Below are 18675 nucleotides of genomic sequence, written 5' to 3' on the forward strand. Positions count from 1 at the left end.
TATATTCATTCATAAATAAAAATTTTAAAAAAACTGTTTACATGTGCAGGCTTCCCTGATGGCTCAGTGGTAAAAAAAAAAAAAAAAAAAAAAAAAAGTCCACCTGCCAATGCAGATGTGGATCCAATCCCTGAGTCAGGAGGATCCCCGGGAGAAGGAACTGGCAACGCACTCCAGGATTCTTGCCTGGGAAATCCCATGGACAGAGGAGCCTGATGGGCTACGGTCCACGGGGTCACGAAGAGTCAGACCCGACTTAGCAACTAAAAACAAATATTTACATATGCAATGATATCATGGGGTCTTTCACACTATGTTTTTGGAATGAAACAATGAATCACATGGAACCCCAGGTTCAGTGAGACAAGACAATGGGATAAATTGTAATAAACGCCTCAGCAGAGGTGTAAAACGGAATTAAGAAAGGAAGAACTCTGGATTTTGGCTGAGAGTAAAGATGGGCTTCGAAGAGGAAACAGCTTCAATCAGGGCCTTGAGGGATGGTAGGGTTTCACTGGGAGGAACAAGGTCTCAGGGCGCGTGACCAAGGTCCAGAAGGGTGGAACAGCAGTTCACACAAGGCAGACAGGAGTCCAGTGTGGCCGGAACTCTGTGCTCATGAGGGGGAGAGATGGGAAGTAAGACTGAGGTAGGGTGAGGCTGAATTCTGGGTTCTATTCTGGGGTAAAATTTCAATATGGAAATTTCTGAGGAAACCATGAATTTTAAAGCAAAATTGCAATAAGCTAGTGAGGATGTTATAAAATCCGTCAATCCAGAAAGCATGCTTGATTTGTAACTTCTGTTGCAGATTGTGGAACACGTGAAGGGCCTTTCATCAGAGACCTCATCAGCTTCCTCCACCTAATACCTGCCATCAGCCAGTTACACACTGCTCAGTCAATCAATGATCACTGATAAATATCAGAGCTTTCCAACTTACGGGAGACCGATGCTTTGACTTTCCTCGTCTTCTGAATCAATGAGTTTGCAGATGTTCTCAAGCACTGGTGGTGGGTACTGATTGAATCCTCCTATTGAGAGAGGAAAGTGATAGTTAAATTTTAAAGTATAAGTTGTATGTGCTAAGGGGAAGAGAATCTCAGTAGGAATCTTCTTGAAGCAATAAATGTCACTAAAATATTTCAGCACAATTTGGCTGGGGTGAAAACAGAAAATAGTAGCAACTGGAAATAGCATTCAGAATTTGATTATAGAATATTTTCCAACCAAAGAATTACCAGGGACCGCCTCAAATTGTTCATTTTAAGAGTTCATTGTGAGGCAGAGACACTTGATTTCCATATGTTCAGGCTGACATGATCTTAGGAAATTTTTATTCTAATTCTATAATACTTTCTTCACTCAGAGTTATGCTAATAGCTGAAATATAGAAGATGTAATGTTTTATTACATAATGCTATGCCTGTGTTTCTGCACCAATTAACACTGATTTTCTAGGAGGAAAATAGTCACAGGAAAGATTTTAGCTTACTGACTTAAATAGTATATCCTTACCTCTTCCTATTGTTGTTCTATAAACTGTGGGATACTGAGAAGTATATAATTTCCCTCCTTATTCAGGAAAATAAATCATTCAATAAATCATTGAATGATCAAAGACTCCATGAAAACATCTACAAATGCTTATGGTTTTATAATAATCATATTTCTCTGGTTCTAAGATGAGCAATATTTCTGTTTCTTTGAAATGAAACTGTCTTCTCATTAACTGAGGTTGACAGTTATTATTGATGAGGAAGGAATCGTGATGCCATTGTCATCACCTGTGCATGTGGGAACAGTAAATGTGTCAGCTCCAAAACTTGTTGAATTGTAGGAAAAAAACTCTTGGTAGTAAAAGAGACTTTTAACCTCTACAAATCAAGTGGATATGGGAAGGCAGTGAATACCACACAACACGGTTCAGATGGCAATCATAAGTAAGCCAGCTCAAGTAACTGTGAAGCCTCATTTAATAGGCCAGCAAGGGTAGTTTGGGGTTGTTTTGTGGAGTCTTTTTAAAGTGCTGCTCCATGATGATTATCAGGGAGGGCGATAAATTGGGAGATTAGGATTGACATATACATACTACTATATATAAAATAGATAACTAATAGGGATCTCCTGTATAGCACAGGGAACTCTGTAATGACCTGTATGTAAAAGAATCTAAAAACAAGTGTATATGTATGTGCACATATATGTACATATATGTGTATGTATAACTAATTCACTTTGCTATACACCTAAAACTAACACAACATACTCCAATAAAAACTCTTTTAAGAAGACAAAAAAGGCATAATGGCATATTATGATGGCATATCTTGATGGCACAAAGAACAATATCACATGGGAAAAGATGGCTATTGATGACTCTTAAGAAAGAACTCACAAGAGTCAAATTTTGAATAAGAAGAAGTCTTCGCATGCTTTAACCAAGTCTATTTCATGTATGTGTGCATGCATGCTCAGCTGTATCTGACTCTTTGTGACCCCATGGTCCGTAGCCCGCCAGGTTCCTCTGCCCATGGGATTTTCCTGGCAAGAATAGTGGAGTGGGTTGCCATGCCCTCTTCCAGGGGATCTTCCCAACCCAGGGATTGAACCCGCATCTCTTATGTCTGCCACATTGGTAGGCAGGTTCTTTACCACTAGCACTACCTGTATATTCCCTTTTTATATATGCATAAGAGTGACATATCGTAGCCTGTCTAAAATAACTCAATGACTATAAAATAAAAAACTCTAACAGGGAAGTCGGTGTCAACATTTACTTGGAAGTACTTTTCCTTTTTTCATAATGCAATGGTGCATTACCATGGAAGGACTTAGGGTTAAAGAAATGACATGATATTCCAAAGGGGGCAATTATTGAATTCTTCAATCAAATGTGAGTTGCAGGAAAAAGGAGAAGCTCCTTCTGCAATGAAGAGTGAACTCCCAAGATGCTGTCACCATGGTAGTGTTAGAGATTCCTTGAATACTAGGGTGACTCTGGAATCCTAAGGTGGTGGAAGTGGTTCCAGCAGATTCCCAGAAAGAAGAGGTTCAGCTCTGATTCCATGGGATCTTCTAGAGCAGGGTTTCTCAACCTCAATGCTACTGACATTTTGGGCTGGATTGTTCCTTATTGTGGGGGAAGCATCCTATGCATTGTAGGATGTTTGGCAGCCTCCATGGTCTCTACTCAGGTGGTGCTAGTGGTAAAGAACCGGCCTGGCAACGCAGGAGACATAAGAGAAGCAAGTTCAATCCCTGGGTTGGAAAGATCCCCTGGAGGAGGGCAGGGCAATCCACTCCAGTATGCTTGCCTGGAGAATCCCATGGACAGAAGAGCCTGGCGAGCTACAGTCCATAGGGTCGCAAAGAGTTGGACACGACTGAAGCGACTTAGCATGCATGCATTGATCCTCTCCCTTAGTTGTGACAAATAAAAATGTCTCCAGGTATTTCCAAATATTATCTAGGGGGCAAAATCATCCCCAGCTGAGAACTATCTGTCTGGAAAGAGCATTTCTTGAACCAGTTGTGGGGAAGGACAAGGTATTTTTATTTCCAGCCCTTTGCAGACTGATCCTTTTGGTTTATCTTTTGTTCAGTGAGACAAAGTACACATTCTTACCCTTGTATAATGTGGCCATGTCCAATTGCTCTAAGAGTTTCTAGATGGTCATTATCAATTTGTGTATTTCTATCTTTACTCTTGTATAATGTGGCCATGTCAAATCGCTCTAAGAGTTTCTAGAAGGTCATTATCAATTTGTGTATTTCTATCTTTACTCTTCAGTTTATGGACTAACACTGGTCCAATGGGTGAGGCTTTGTAGTACATTGGCCTAGAACTTTGCTGCTCTAAGGATGATCTGTGGACCAGGAGCACTGATGTCACTGAGTGGAATCTCAGGTTCCACCCTACACATACTGAATCAGAACCTGCATTCTAACAAGATTCTTGGGTGATTTGTATGCTTAGACTTTTGGGGAGCAGCATTCTCACACAGATCTCCAGGTATGCCAAGACTGGAAATAAACCAGGTGTGGCAGGGAAAACTTTTATTTAAATGTTCAACCTGGAGACCACGTAAGGGCTGCGAGACCTTGTTTAGGTTGACCAAGTGTGGCCTAGGAGATCTGAAGTCACTCTGTGCTTTATAGTGCTGAGATTTTGGCTAAGAGGCATTCTATCATGAAAGAGGTCTCATGACCCAGGTATAAGTAGGGTATAACCAAGATGTGTCCTATTCCTGTCACCCTTTTACCACCTAATTCATATATTTTGGTAAGCTATAGATACAGAGATATCTTGGGTTATCAATACTATTAACAAACACTAATTTATTAAAACAAAGAGGTTACAAAAATAGTGACTTACGTCTCACTGAGTACACAAATGGCTTTAAAAACTTCACAACGTAATCCAGATTTGGTTTATGAATTCTCCCCAGCTGAATCAGATGGTGGTCAAGCGGGTAGCTGGCTAGCTCCTCCACGTCCTCCTCAGGCATCAAACCCAGGGAAATCACAAATATGACATAACCTTGACACTTGGCCCTCAGAGCCATCTTCTTTAAGAATTCCTTTCTCTCACGATTTTCTCCAGCAGAGACCACAAAGATGACCCTGTGTTTTCTTAGCTTGGGTGTTGCTGGGTAGAGATTCTCCATGGTCCACAGTAGGGCATGGCCAATGGTGGCTTCTCCATTTAGCTGTTGGAGGTTAGTCTCAATGTACCTTTTCATTAGAGCTCGACTGTTATAAGTTGTAAACACAAACTCTGTTTTTACCACATTCTTCTTTCTCCTATCCCAAGGAGAATAGCTCAACAAGGCAATCCTATCACCAGAGTCTGAGACTATAGGGTCTGAGGCAATGTCAAAGTTGTCAAGCATTGAGCTCACCAAGGCTTTCACATCCTTAAACTCATCACTTGCTATATTTCTAGAATTGTCTAAGAGGAAGGCGACATCCATATATGAACTTTCAGGTAAGATGATTTCTTTCTTGCAAGTATTTGGAAAACATTTATCTGAAAACACAGAGATTCATCATTGGTTCAATGTTGGCACAAGGAGACGCTGTTGGTTGAAATCTTCCAGTGAATAAGGAGCTGATTACCAAAAATTAATCATCTGATCAATACCCCTTCAACTTCAATACCTCATCATTTAAATTAATAAGGAATTTTCAACTTCCTCATAATTTCTATGACCACTAGCAGACAATTAGTGAACATCTTTGTTGAAAGTAGATATAAGGAACATGTATATTTGAAGTCTATAATTCATGTCCAAACTCATTTAGAAAATGTTTTTAGTATTTTAGAAGCCTTTGATACAAACTATCAAATTGTCCCCAGGAAGAGTCAAATCAACCCGGATAATCTTCTAAACTAATTTTTACATTCTATGGAAACTTCCAACATTACAGAGATTGAAACCCTGACATACGGTGTTGAAAGACGGGAAAACTTAAAATAGAATCTACAATCAAAATAAAAATCTTTGATAAAGATAGATTTAATAACTCACCCAGAAGGCATTTAAGTGTTTCAGCCCAAGAAATTCTTCTCATTAATCTTACCATAGCAAAGTGTACAGCGCCGAAGCCTTTCTAATGGATCATATTCCCCGTCTGGAGGAACAGAGAGCACCTGGAATGTTCCTGTGTTGTCAAACTGCATTGAAAAAGAAATATGTGCTTATATGATTATTTTCTTTAGTCATCCTTGTTACAGAGAAGAATTTGTTTCTTTAACATTTGCTTCCCGTTGCTTTGGTTCACCGAAAGGATACTGTCCATACAAAAGTGCCTCAGGGAACCCTGACCCTCTGCCTGAATGTGAAACCAAAGTGTCTTTGTTCAGAATCACAGGTGATTCTGTCCCCCTGTGAATGGCTGCAAGAAAGAAGAAATTAACACATCCCCTGCCTGAGGCTGACTGTTTCAGGAGATATTTGCAAGATTAATGGCCCTTTTACTTTATTTCCTCCCCTCCCACCTCGCCTCTGTGTTCTATAGAAGAAACTGGCCTTCAGACCCCAATAAGGTGATTTTTCTCAGGTAACTGTGAGACATTAGTCTGCCATCTTCTTGGTCTGCCAGTTTCCAATAAAGGCATTATAACTCGCCTCAACAGCCCGTCTGCAGACTTGCTGGCCTGCTGTTCAACAAGCAGAGCGAGCTTGGACTTGGTAACGTCACCAGGAATCCCTGTGCGCCCGCTTCAGGGGCTCGGAAACACCCGACTAGTCACCATCACCCTGCATTGCTGCTCATGGCCCTATTCCTTCACGTGTGCACACGCATGCTAACACACACACACACACACACACTACCCCCCTGTGATCCTAACACACACACACACACACACAAACTACCCCCCTGTGATCCTAACACACACACACACACACACACACTACCCCCCTGTGACCCTAACACACACACACACACACACACACACAAACTACCCCCCTGTGATCCTAACACACACACACACACACACAAACAAACTACCCCCCTGTGATCCTAACACACACACACACACACACAAACAAACTACCCCCTGTGATCCTAACACACACACATACACACACACACAAACTACCCCCCTGTGATCCTAACACACACACACAAAAACTACCCCCCTGTGATCCTAACACACACACACACACACAAACTACCCCCCTGTGATCCTAACACACACACACACACTACCCCCTGTGATCCTAACACACACACACACACACTACCCCCCTGTGATCCTAACACACACACACACACACACACTACCCCCCTGTGATCCTAACACACACACACACACACACAAACTACCCCCCTTTGATCCTAACACACACACACACACTACCCCCTGTGATCCTAACACACACACACACACACTACCCCCCTGTGATCCTAACACACACACACACACACACACACTACCCCCTGTGATCCTAACACACACACACACACACAAACTACCCCCCTTTGATCCTAACACACACACACACACACACACAAACTACCCCCCTGTGATCCTAACACACACACACACACACACACACAAACTACCCCCCCTGTGATCCTAACACACACACACACACACACACAAACTACCCCCCTGTGATCCTAACACACACACACACACAGACTACCCCCCTGTGATCCTAACACACACACACACACACACACAAACTACCCCCCTGTGATCCTAACACACACACACACACACACAAACTACCCCCCTGTGATCCTAACACACACACACACACACACACACACACAAACTACCCCCCTGTGATCCTAACACACACACACACACACACACACACACACCCCTCTGTGATCCTAACACACACACACACACACACACACTACCCCTCTTTGATCCTAACACACACACACACACACACACACACTACCCCTCTGTGATCCTAACACACACACACACACACACACAAACTACCCCTCTTTGATCCTAACACACACACACACACACAAACTACCCCTCTTTGATCCTAACACACACACACACACACAAACTACCCCCCTGTGATCCTAACACACACAAACACACACACACAAACTACCCCCCTTTGATCCTAAACATAACCTAAGGATATACAGAAATTGTATCAGCAGCTCAATTTTATAAGAAAACTACCACAAAATAACCACAAGATTCACTCACTGGGTTAGATATTACAACCTCATTCCTTTCTCCAAGCCTGCAATTCTGCATTGAATTTTTACACAATTCTGATTATGAGCTATACATCAGCTTCTGGAGTTGGGTCCTATAGAAATTTTACATTCACTAGTTACCTTTGACTTCTTTAAGTAGTGATTCCAACTATTTCTGGGCTTCCCAGGTGGTGCTAGTGGTAAAGAACCCACCTGCCAATGCAGCAGACATAAGAGATGCGGGTTCCATCCCTGGGTCAGGAAGATCCCCTGGAGGAGGCATGGAAACCCACTCCAGTATTTTTGCCTGGAGAATCCCATGGACAGAGGAGCCTGGCAGGTTCCAGTCCATAGGGTTGCAAAGAGTCAGGCACAATCGAAGTGACTTAGCACGCACACACACCACTATTCCCACCCAGCTATGCTATCTATTAATAGAAAAAGGGGCATCTTTCAGATGTCAAATGGGTTTCCCTGATCACAAATTCCAACTTAAAGTCTATTCCAGTCATACATCTCTTCACTGTTCACGTGAAACTATTACAACATTGTTAATCAGCTATACCCCAATACAGAATAAAAAGTTCAAAAGAAAAAAAGTCTATTCCATACTACTCAGTCATAGAAAAAGAATGAAATGATGTCATTTGCCGCAACATGGATGGACCTAGAGAAAAACAAATATCATATGATATCACTTATATGTGGAATCTAAAACACAGCACAAATGAACATATGTACAAAACAGAGACAGACTCATAGATATGGAGAAAAGACTTGTGGTTGCCGAGGGGGTGCAGATGAGGGAAGGATCGGGAGTTTGGGGTTAGTAGATGCAAACTATGATATACAGGATGGATAAACAACAAGATCCTACTGTATAGCACAGGGAACTATATTCAATATCGTGTGATAAACCATCATGGAAAAAGAATGAATATATATGTATAACCGGATCTCTTTGCTGCACAGCAGAAATTAACACAATATGTAAATCAACTATACTTCAATTTATTCATTCATTGATTCATTCAGTGACTCACTGACTGTATATTGGGCGTTTACTTTGTATGAGGCACCGTGCGTCACAGATACTTTGATTATCGGAAAGAAATACATCATTCTCAGGTGATGAATGGGTCTCTCGATCCACAGACATGCTCCTGCTTTTGTTTCTTCCCCCCGAAGATTAGGGGGAAGAAACTGATTAGAAAACCACCCCCTCTGTTTTCCTGTAAAGTGCTGAGTATTTTGAAATATTTATAATCATTCCAGCCTTATCGTTAGGAAGTAGCTACTACATTTCTACTCTCTAATTTTTATGAAACTAGAGGCTTTGGTATAATTTTGTATTGACCTTGCTGCTCCCATGTGTTAAACATTAAATGCCTAACCCTTTCCCAGAGGATCTTCCTGACCCAGGAATCGAACCGGGGACTCCTGCATTGCAGGAGGATTCTGTACCAACTGAGCTGTCAGGGAAGCCCAAAACATTAATTGCAACCCTGGTAAATCAAGGAAGTTTATTCACAGGAGTCAACCGCATGCTCTTCATTCATTTGTTCATTCAACAAATATTCATTGAGCACATACAATGTTAAATAGGTATTATTCTAGGTGTTGGGGATTCAGAAATAGACAAAGCAGATGAACCCTCTACCCTATATTCCAGTGTGGGGGGGACACATACCATAAGAAAACAAATAAATAAATAATCTATATTGGGAGGTAATATTTTTATAAAAATACTTTAACTTCCTACAATTCTTTCTGTCAGAATCTACTGTGACTCTATGGCTCCTATTTTCAAAAAAGTTGTGTTTTTCTTATGAGCAGATTAAATCTCTTCATGTTATAGAGGGCTTTTCTTTTTATAGTAGAAATATATGTATTTGTGGGCTTCCCAGTTGGCACTAGTGATAAAGAACCCGCCTGCCAATGCAGGACATGTGAGAGACGTGGGTTTGATCCCTGGGTTGGGAAGATCCCCTGGAGAAGGACACGGCAACCCAGTTCGGTATTCTTGCCTGGAGAATCCCATGGACAGAGGAGCCTGGCGGGCTATGGGCCGTAGGGTCACAAAGAGTTGGACACGACTGAAGCGAATTAGCACATACTCACACATGTGTGTTTGTATAAAATAGATATTTATAATCTCTTGGGCAACATAATGGCTTTCCCCAGCTTCAGGAGCATGTATTTCATGGTTAATATGAACATATTTTATAACAGTAGGACAGTAGATGAAGTTCTTATGTTTGGTGGGAGAAAGAGGGAAGCACAGATCCCATAAGAATCTGTGAATCCAAAAGGGACGGAACTCCTCTTGGGTAAAACGTTCATACACAACAAAGTTTTACACAAAAGTCCCTAAGACCAGTTGTTCAATGAGACACAGCCTACAGATGGCAGATTTGAGAAATACTAGATCAGCAGAAGACTGGTAAAGCAGTGTACTGACAGCCCTCTCTATCAGACAAGCTCGAGTTCAAAGCTTGATTTAGCCACTTAGTAGCTGTACAAAATGGGAGAAGTCACTCAACAATCTGGGCCTCAGTTTCTCGATTTTTTAAATGAAAATAACATGCATTCACTGCAGTGTTTACTAGACATTGGATTTCAAGGACTCTGGCAACAAGACAGCTATGAAAACTGCAGAAGGGGTCAAGAGGCCACTCGACCCCTACTCCCCAGGATTCCTATTCTGCCAGTACCAGTATCTAAAAATAAAGACATCACCAAGGGAGGTACTTACCCCAAAAGCCTCATCGAGGTAAACCCTTTCATTAAAAGCAAAGACTGCAGGACTGATATCCAAGGCGCTGAGCTCCATGGTGGCCGTGATGATGGAGGACCTACTTGCAGCTTGTCCGTTGCTAAAAAACACAGCAACTCTCTGCACATTGGCTCCTGCAGACGTCCGCTTGAAGATGTTCCGAGCCACAAATCTCATCGCGTTACCAATGTCTCGGACTTCTCCAGAGTTTTGATATTTTATTTGGGAGAGGAGCTGAAGAAGCTGCTTCTGGCTACGGTAGTCAGACCCACGAATGAGGTAGCCAGTGCCTGAGTTGTAGGAAACCACAACAACTCTTGCTCCCACAGGGCAATTACTTTCCCTGATGTGAAGGTCACTGACAATAGAAGTGATGATGTCCCTCATTTCATTAAATCTCTGCTCCGTGATATCGCTGGACTGGTCCAGGGCAAACACCAGCTCTGTTGGATACACAGGACACTTTTCTACAAAAATGAGAATCAGAAGTGTTAAGTCGTTTCACTGGGTCAAAAGGCTTTCCCATTGCATTTACTCCAGTGAGATAGTTGACACTGAGGTCTGGGAAAACGCAGCTGTCACATAAAATCTAGAATCAGAGCTATCCGCGTGTAAAGGGGGAAGGGATTCTGCTTTGTTAGCCTAAAGTGTTACCTAAATACAGAGTAGTGATAGCTGGCAATATAATGCTCAGACTTCACCATCTACCATCTGTCTGCTATTTAAAAAGAAACTGAAAAAAAAAAATAAAAAGAAACTGGAAGGAGTATTTGAGCTGATGGAATTATCCTGTATCCTGATAGTGGTGATGATGATTGCATGAATCACGCATGTGTAAAAACTGAACAAAAGAGTGAATTTTATTCTATGGAAAATTTTAAAGGAAACTATGGTTTATCAGAAAACCTGAAAGCTTATTCTCTTAAAAAAAAATCTTCAGAAATGACATACTAATAATGACAAAGTCAGTTGGAAGATTTTCATCCATTTATGTGGCAAACACCTGAGTATTCATCATGTGAAATGCAGGGTAACATGAACTGTGAGATACATGTGAAGATGGATAAACACAGGTCTGCCCTCCAGGAACTTGTCTACGGAGGATCATGATATTCAAAGGTAGACAGTGATCATTATTGTTCTCGGGGATTATTCTTCAGAGGACAAAGAGGCTATTTCCAGGGAGAGGGGATTTCAGGGGCTTTGGGGTGACAGCCAGGGTGGCAGGAGGAAGGGGCAGCATAGTGGACACAGCAGACCTGCACTGAGCTGTCTGCAATCCCCAGCTCAGTCCTAATGGTTTTATGATAACTGCACTTTGGGAATTTCACAGGGAATCTCCTCTATGATTATAAATAAAGGCCTTGTTAAAGCCTGAACACAGGAAGAGAAAAAGAAATTATTTAAAAATTAGCCAACCCTCCATGTACATAGGCTGTTTTACTCTCCCCAATCTGGCTTACTCCCAAAGCACATTAAATTCAAAATATCCCATCTCCCAACCGCTGTTCTCAATAACAGAAATAGAGGAGGAAGTGTTGATTTCAAGATGTGTTTTGAATCAACACATTTTACTGTGAAGAAATTTTAAAAATATGAAACCCAACAATGAAAAAGAAAATGAAAAAAATGATGTCTTGTTTCTTGCTGTTCAGTTGCAAAGTCATGTCTGACTCTTTGCAACCTCATGGACTGTAGCACATATTTCTTAACCTTATAGTAAAAATGCTTAATAAAGTGGTAGATAAGCATCTTCATGGATGACCCATCATCACAGATATTCCCAGAAGGCAGTACCAATTTCCATTTATTTTTAATCTCTCCCTTTCCTAGTGCCAGCATGGTACCTGATAAATTTAATTCAAATCCATGAAGTTTTATTGAGCCCTTAGACATCAGATTTTGGGGGAATTAAAGGGAATGGCACCAAACTTTGGGATGGGCTCAAAGACCCTGTTAATCTATCTCAACAGGCCTCTAGGAGACCAGGAGGTCTTGGAGTTGATCTAACTGGTTTCAGGGGCAACATCATCTGAGGGCTCACTGAACGCCAGCTGCATCAAGGTCCTGGAGGATTCTCCTCCATCCTCCGGGTCAGGCTGACGAGTGGTGGACGCGTGGAGGTGACAGGTGTGAATGGGGGTCAAAGGGGAGAAAGGACTCATCACCTGGCCAAGGTACCAGTGCCCACAGAGTTAGCAGTCGATGGAGCAGCAGAAGGTGGTCAGACCCCTGGCCTTGCCCTGAACTGCTCAGCAGCAAAGAACCTACCCCATGAAGACAATGAGTCGGAAACTGTGGCAGGACTTGGAAAGAAAAGCTTGTGAAGGGGCTGGGGACCAGGTGGTCAGCATTTTATAGTCAGGTCCAAACATGACATGTACAGTTACAGTCATAATACGTGTCTGCAAAGAAGTTAGAGGTCCCTTTTCTCATGGGGATGAGAGTTTTTTTTTTTTCTTTCCTGTATGAAATGCTTATTCAAATTTTTAGCCCATTTATCTTTACTCTTATTTTATGATTTTTTGAAGTGTAGTTGATTTACAATGTTGTATTAATTCCCGGCATACAGCAAAGTGATTCATTTATGCATAAATATATATATTCAGATTCTTCTCCCTTATAGATTATTATAAAATACTGAACAGAGTTCTCTGTGCTATGCAGTGCCTTTGTTGGTAATCTGTTTTATATGTAGTAGTGTGTATATGGGCTTGTCAGAACACAGGAAGTAGTTCAGCAAGAAACATAACATGGTAAGAATACTCACCTGTCCAACAAGCTATAAAAAGGAGAGAGAGAGAAAGAGTCTGTTACATTTTTGGAATTCAGACTAAAAATAACCCCCAAAACAAAATTTCAGCAAAACTTAGTATTCTGTTTAGCTTTTATTGCAAATGAGGCTAATTCCTAATTACAGGAAGTCAAGGTTAAAAGTGAGAGGAGGATGGACACAGAATTCTGCTATTTTATGGATTTTCCTGACCTTTCCTCCTTGCGAGCCCTGACAGCAGACATTAGCAGAACTCTGGCTGAAATCTGAATCACTGGTCACTTGTTTTAGAAACAGAACAGATGAGCTTCTGATTAAATGGCATGATAGCTCTAAACTTAAATTTGTTTTGTCTCTCTTTTTACAGCCTTCTGAGAGTCGTTCAGCAAGGCAGGACTAAAATATGGGGTCTTCCTTGATGAACACCTTGGGAACCTCTATTTTTCTGCAGAACTGTGGGGATTTCCAAATGAATTTTGTCTCTGCTAAAAAAAAAAAAAAAAAATACAGCTCCTTTGCTTGAGTGATCTCCATACCCAGACAGAAGGAACACCCAAGGCTTCCTACTGAGCATCTGGTTTCTCCAAGTGATTTGCTTGGTAAGCGTGAGATGAATCAGGGGGAAATACTGGTAAATCTTTAAGCACAAGCCTAACAATTTCCATGCTCCTTTTACTCAACACCCTGGAAGCAAATGATCACTCCAAGACACTAAAAGATTTTACAGCCCTGGCAACAACCCAGCTGTCAGCCCGCTGGCCCACAGCCTGCGCCCCCTCACATCAAACCTATGAGCATGATTGTTTGTCTTTATCCTGCAGCTGCTGAGATGCTGAGGGTCAGCAGAGGGCACACAGGGCCCACCGCCTCCTCTGCGTCTCAGGGCCTGAAGTAGATTCTTTCTTCTGACTGAGAAGTCCCATTGGTTAACCTCCAGCCCAGCTGCGACGCTAGAAGCACAGACTCTAGCAACAGACACATCTGTCTGAGTTTCAGTCTGGCAAAGCTGCCTGACTTTGGAGAAACTCCTTGACTTCTTTCGGCATGTTTCCTGTTTTATATGTAGTTTTTCCTAAAAGTCCTGTTTATTATGTCTCTTCTTCTAAAGCTCTAATTACTTGGGCCCTCCTATGTTATTCTAACCACCACTTTCTCTCCCCATTCTCCACAGCCTCCTAGATCTTATTTTATTCTGGGGGAAGGTGCCACCCACTAGCCCAGGGCCCAGGCCCTCATCCCAGTGTGGCTAGAGCTGTCAGAGGGCTGAAGAACAACCCCGATGAAGCAGGATTCCAACCCCGCGGGACCTTGGGTGTCAGACATCAAGGAAGGCATCGGAATTGGCTCCAAAGGTCTTTTCCCCAAAACCCCATCTCAGTTCTGCTTTCTGTAGCTCCATGGTCTGGTTACAGACCCTGCCCACTGCCTCCCCACCACCCACTTTCCTGACTAACTCCTTTCGTGCAGTATTGGAAAGTGCCCTTCAAAGCCCAAATCCTCCAAGGCGGGCACTCACCTCCCCACCCCTTCTGCCTCTCGGGTTGTCCTTGATCTAGGTCACACACTCTTCTCTCCACAGTGGCTTGCCCCTTGTTCTCTCCCTGAGCCCCCAGGCTGGTTCTCAGCTCCTCACTGTGCTGGAGAGCCTTTCAGCTCTCAAGCAACATCTTTGACATGGGTTCCCTCCACCCACCACCCACCCAACACCTCACTTTGAAGTTCTCTCCATTGGCTGCTTTTTGCCTTTTTCCAGGCTGCCCACTAGAAACAGTGGCAGACTTTATTTTTCTGGGCTCCAAAATCACTGCAGATGGTGACTGCAGCCATGAAATAAAGTGACGCTTACTCCTTAGAAGAAAAGTTACAACCAACCTAGACAGCATATTAAAAAGCAGAGACATTACTCTGCCAACAAAAGTCTGTCTAGTCAAGGCTATGGTTTTTCCAGTAGTCATGTATGGATTTGAGAGTTGGACTATAAAGAAAGCTGAGCGCCAAAGAATTGATGCTTTTGAACTGTGGTGTTGGAGAAGACTCTTGACAGTCCCTTAGACTGCATGGAGATCCAACCAGTCCATCCTAACGAAATCAGTCCTGGGTGTTCATTGGAAGGACTGATGTTGAAGCTGAAACTCCAATCCTTTGGCCACCTGATGTGAAGAGCTGACTCATTTGAAAAGACCCTGATGCTGGGAAAGATTGAAGGTGGGAGGAGAAGGGGACGACAGAGGATGAGATGGTTGGATGGCATCACCGACTCAATGGACATGAATTTGAGTCAATTCTGAGAGCTGGTGATGGACAGGGAGGCCTGGCATGCTGTAGTCCACGTGGTCACAAAGAGTTGGACATGACTGAGTGACTAAACTGAACTGAAGCTGCCCAAACTTGGCAGGACTCTCTGCAATGCCATTTTTCTGGGGTTAGGTCCACTCTTTTTGCTAGAGCATCTCCCTGGGTTCATCCCTTGGGTTTCCGTATCTGTCTCTCTAGTTGCACATTCTTTGGAATCTCATCCATCTCTGTGGCTCTAAGGACATTAGTGACCCCAGCTTTCTGAGTTTCTTCCCTGATTCTCACCTTTAAAGAACTCCATTTCATCAGCTGCCTGTAGATCATTTCACTTTAGGGTCTACATAGCATTCCTTTCCCTCTGAAATGTTGAAACTCATCACCTATTCCTATCAATCTATTTTCTTCACAGTTCTTCCTCTGCCTGCTCATCCACGGTGGTACCAAACCTCTCCCCCTCTGGCCTTACAGTATTTTAAACTTGTTTTTGTTGTTGGTCTTTCCTGGCCACACACCTGCAGTGACTACATTTTTATCTCATCTCCTTCAGTAAGTGTCTTGGATTTTCCATTCTTCTGATTGTGATTGCATAGTATGACTATAAACCACAATAGAAACACAAAGAAAGAAAAACCACATAAAAGTCTACCACCCTAACATGACACATAGTTACATTTTCCCAATTTCTCTTCTCATATTTGTTTTTAGTGTGTTTCTGTGTGTGTGTGTGTGTGTGTGTGTGTGTGTGTACATATAGGGGCTTCCCTGGTGGCTCAGTGGGAAAGAATCTGCCTGCCAATGCAGGAGACTTGGATTTAATTTCTGGATCGGGGAGATCCCCTTGAGAAGGAAATGGCAACCCACTCCAGTATTCTCGCCTGTGAAATCCCATGGACAGAGGGGCCTTGTGGGCCTCAGTCCATTGGGTCACAAAGAGTTGGACACGGGACACAATTGAGCAACCAAACAGCAACAGCATATATATAACCTCAAACCGCCATGTCATCCCTTTAACACCACGCCCTCCAGGCCTTGGTACACAGCTGCCATACTAGTGTGAGCTAAGTCACACACCTTTTGAGTTGGTCACATTGTGTCTCACAGGCGTGTTTTCTCTCCCTCTAGAAAGTACACCTCTGAGCTAAGGCATGTGTCTTTCCCTTCCACCTTTGTCATGAGCTGTTCCCACAGCAGGCACTCACAGCAAGCCTGCTGCCAAGGACATAGGGCTTCTCCACCAGCGAGTCCAGCCTACTGGTTCCGCATCCCCCCACGGCCTCACCAATCACTGATGCCCTAAGACTCACAGATACTCACGACTATGGTCCCGCATGAACTGGATTAGATCACATTGCTGTACGTGGAAAAGGAGAGAGAAAACAAAGAAACGTGAGCACGGGGACTTCCAAGTGGCCGTATTCACTTCCCAGGGAACGGGTTGCATTCTGTGTGTGTGTGAATAATGAGATACATACAGAATATGCGGGCTGCCCTGCCATCCCTTTGGGGCCCTAGGAAAACAAACACGGAGAATGGTGTTAGTAGAAGAACTGGAGTCTTCAACGCTGTTTCCTCACACACACCAGGGGTGTAAAACTTTCTGTTTCAGCGTTTGATCAATTAAGCTAGTATCTACCTAGACTGAACTGAATGATTTTTCTAGGATGACAAGAAGGAAAGAAACAAAAGTATTTCTTAAAGATATACGTACTGCAGATAGAACATCTAGAAGGCATTTCTGACAAGAATACTTAAAATTATAAACAGTAAGCTTCCCAAGGAATAGCATAAAGGAGAGACATTTACTGAAGTATATTCAAATTTCTGGCAGCAGCACACAGCCAGCCCATATGTGAAAAAGGCAATTACATAGCAAAATGGACACTACACATAAGGAGAGTATGCATACCAAGCCTATAAATGCTGAAAGGTGTTGGATGGAAGGAGTACAAATAATCGGGTGAGATGAGTCAAGGAAGGCTCCTAAACACACCCAGCTGCCTTTCTTGACACTGTGAGTTTTTCTCTTTTAATTCCTTTTATGAGGATCAGCCTTCTTCTTGGCATTTGGTTCTTAACGTGTTTGCACGTATGAATCCCTTTGGGCAGCTGGTGAAAGCTAAGATGCTGACTTCAGAAAATGTTATCACATGTTCATGACTGCTATACAGTTTCACTGACTCTCTCGCCAGAAGCTCAACTACTGATGTCAGTGAAAGAACCTCTTTCCAAATGATAACTTGAGCATCTGTCCATCCATCCATCCATCCATCCATCCATCCATCCATCCATCCATCCATCCAATGAACAGCTAAACATCTGCTGAGTGCTGAGGTGCCCGTCTGTGTGCCACTACTGTTAACCAGAACTGGGATGGTATCCACGAGTTTACCCTCTGGGGGCATATTTCTTCCTGATCCAAATCAGGAAATATGCATCTCACTAAAAGTTGCAGCCTCATTCTTCCCTTTACAAGTGACAGGAGAAAACTGAAAAGAATGCACAGCCATTTAAACAGAAGGAGGAACAGTTTCCAACTAATGAATAGGATAGACAGCCCACATCCTACAGAAGATCATGCTGTAGAGAGTAGGTCCCAAAAGACTGAGTTTAAGAATAACTTGGAGCAACTTCTTAAGGAGAAGCTAAGGGCCACAGGCCTGAGACAGAGAAGCCACATTCTAGGCCAGCATGGCCAAACATAAGAGCAGGAAGATGCGGGACCCCCAGGGTGAGCTCCAGAATCTGGAAAGAAGACAAATTCAGGCCCGTCCAGACTGAGCCAGGAACTAGATTCTCACCCACGTGACTAAGAATACTCACTAGTTCCTTCATTCAAAAGAAAGAAAAGATCATAACAGAGTATCCTTTACTCTAGTTGATTCTCATTGTATTACAGAGTCAGTTTTCCACAAAAGATTCAGGTTTTTGTTTTCTTTATAAAGTTGCAAGTTAAAGAATCCCTTCAGCTAATCAGAAAACAGCCACACTGCCCAAAACAAGAGAAGCAATTTCTCCTCTCCTTACACACTGCTTTCTGCACCTCACACACAAAACACAGGCATTGGCAACATTTAGGTCTTACTTGACTGTTCTGTTTAGGAGGAGAGAAACAGTTTAATACGTCATCACAGTAACACAAAAG

At 42.7% G+C, this 18675-nt stretch overlaps 1 protein-coding gene and 1 long non-coding RNA gene across 2 annotated transcripts in view; one reads left to right on the forward strand and one right to left on the reverse strand.

The window, feature by feature from the left end:
- Positions 1-18675, reverse strand: part of COL6A5 (collagen type VI alpha 5 chain) — a 177390-nt gene that overhangs the window by 57890 nt on the left and 100825 nt on the right. The window contains exons 30-36 of the mRNA XM_081573212.1: positions 17006-17041; positions 16848-16884; positions 13236-13247; positions 10445-10932; positions 5587-5680; positions 4379-5032; positions 944-1034 (exon numbers count right to left, since the gene is read on the reverse strand). Of these exons, the coding sequence (XP_081429338.1) occupies positions 944-1034; positions 4379-5032; positions 5587-5680; positions 10445-10932; positions 13236-13247; positions 16848-16884; positions 17006-17041 (1412 nt within the window). The remainder of the gene's footprint in view (positions 1-943; positions 1035-4378; positions 5033-5586; positions 5681-10444; positions 10933-13235; positions 13248-16847; positions 16885-17005; positions 17042-18675) is intronic.
- Positions 3944-18380, forward strand: LOC145539335 (uncharacterized). Its single transcript, XR_014077724.1, has 2 exons — positions 3944-4015; positions 13606-18380. It is a non-coding gene; the product is annotated as an uncharacterized LOC145539335 (long non-coding RNA).

The sequence above is a fragment of the Giraffa tippelskirchi genome, chromosome 2 (genome assembly GCF_054371585.1).
Source record: "Giraffa tippelskirchi isolate mGirTip1 chromosome 2, T2T-mGirTip1v1.2.pri, whole genome shotgun sequence".
Taxonomy (NCBI): domain Eukaryota; kingdom Metazoa; phylum Chordata; class Mammalia; order Artiodactyla; family Giraffidae; genus Giraffa; species Giraffa tippelskirchi.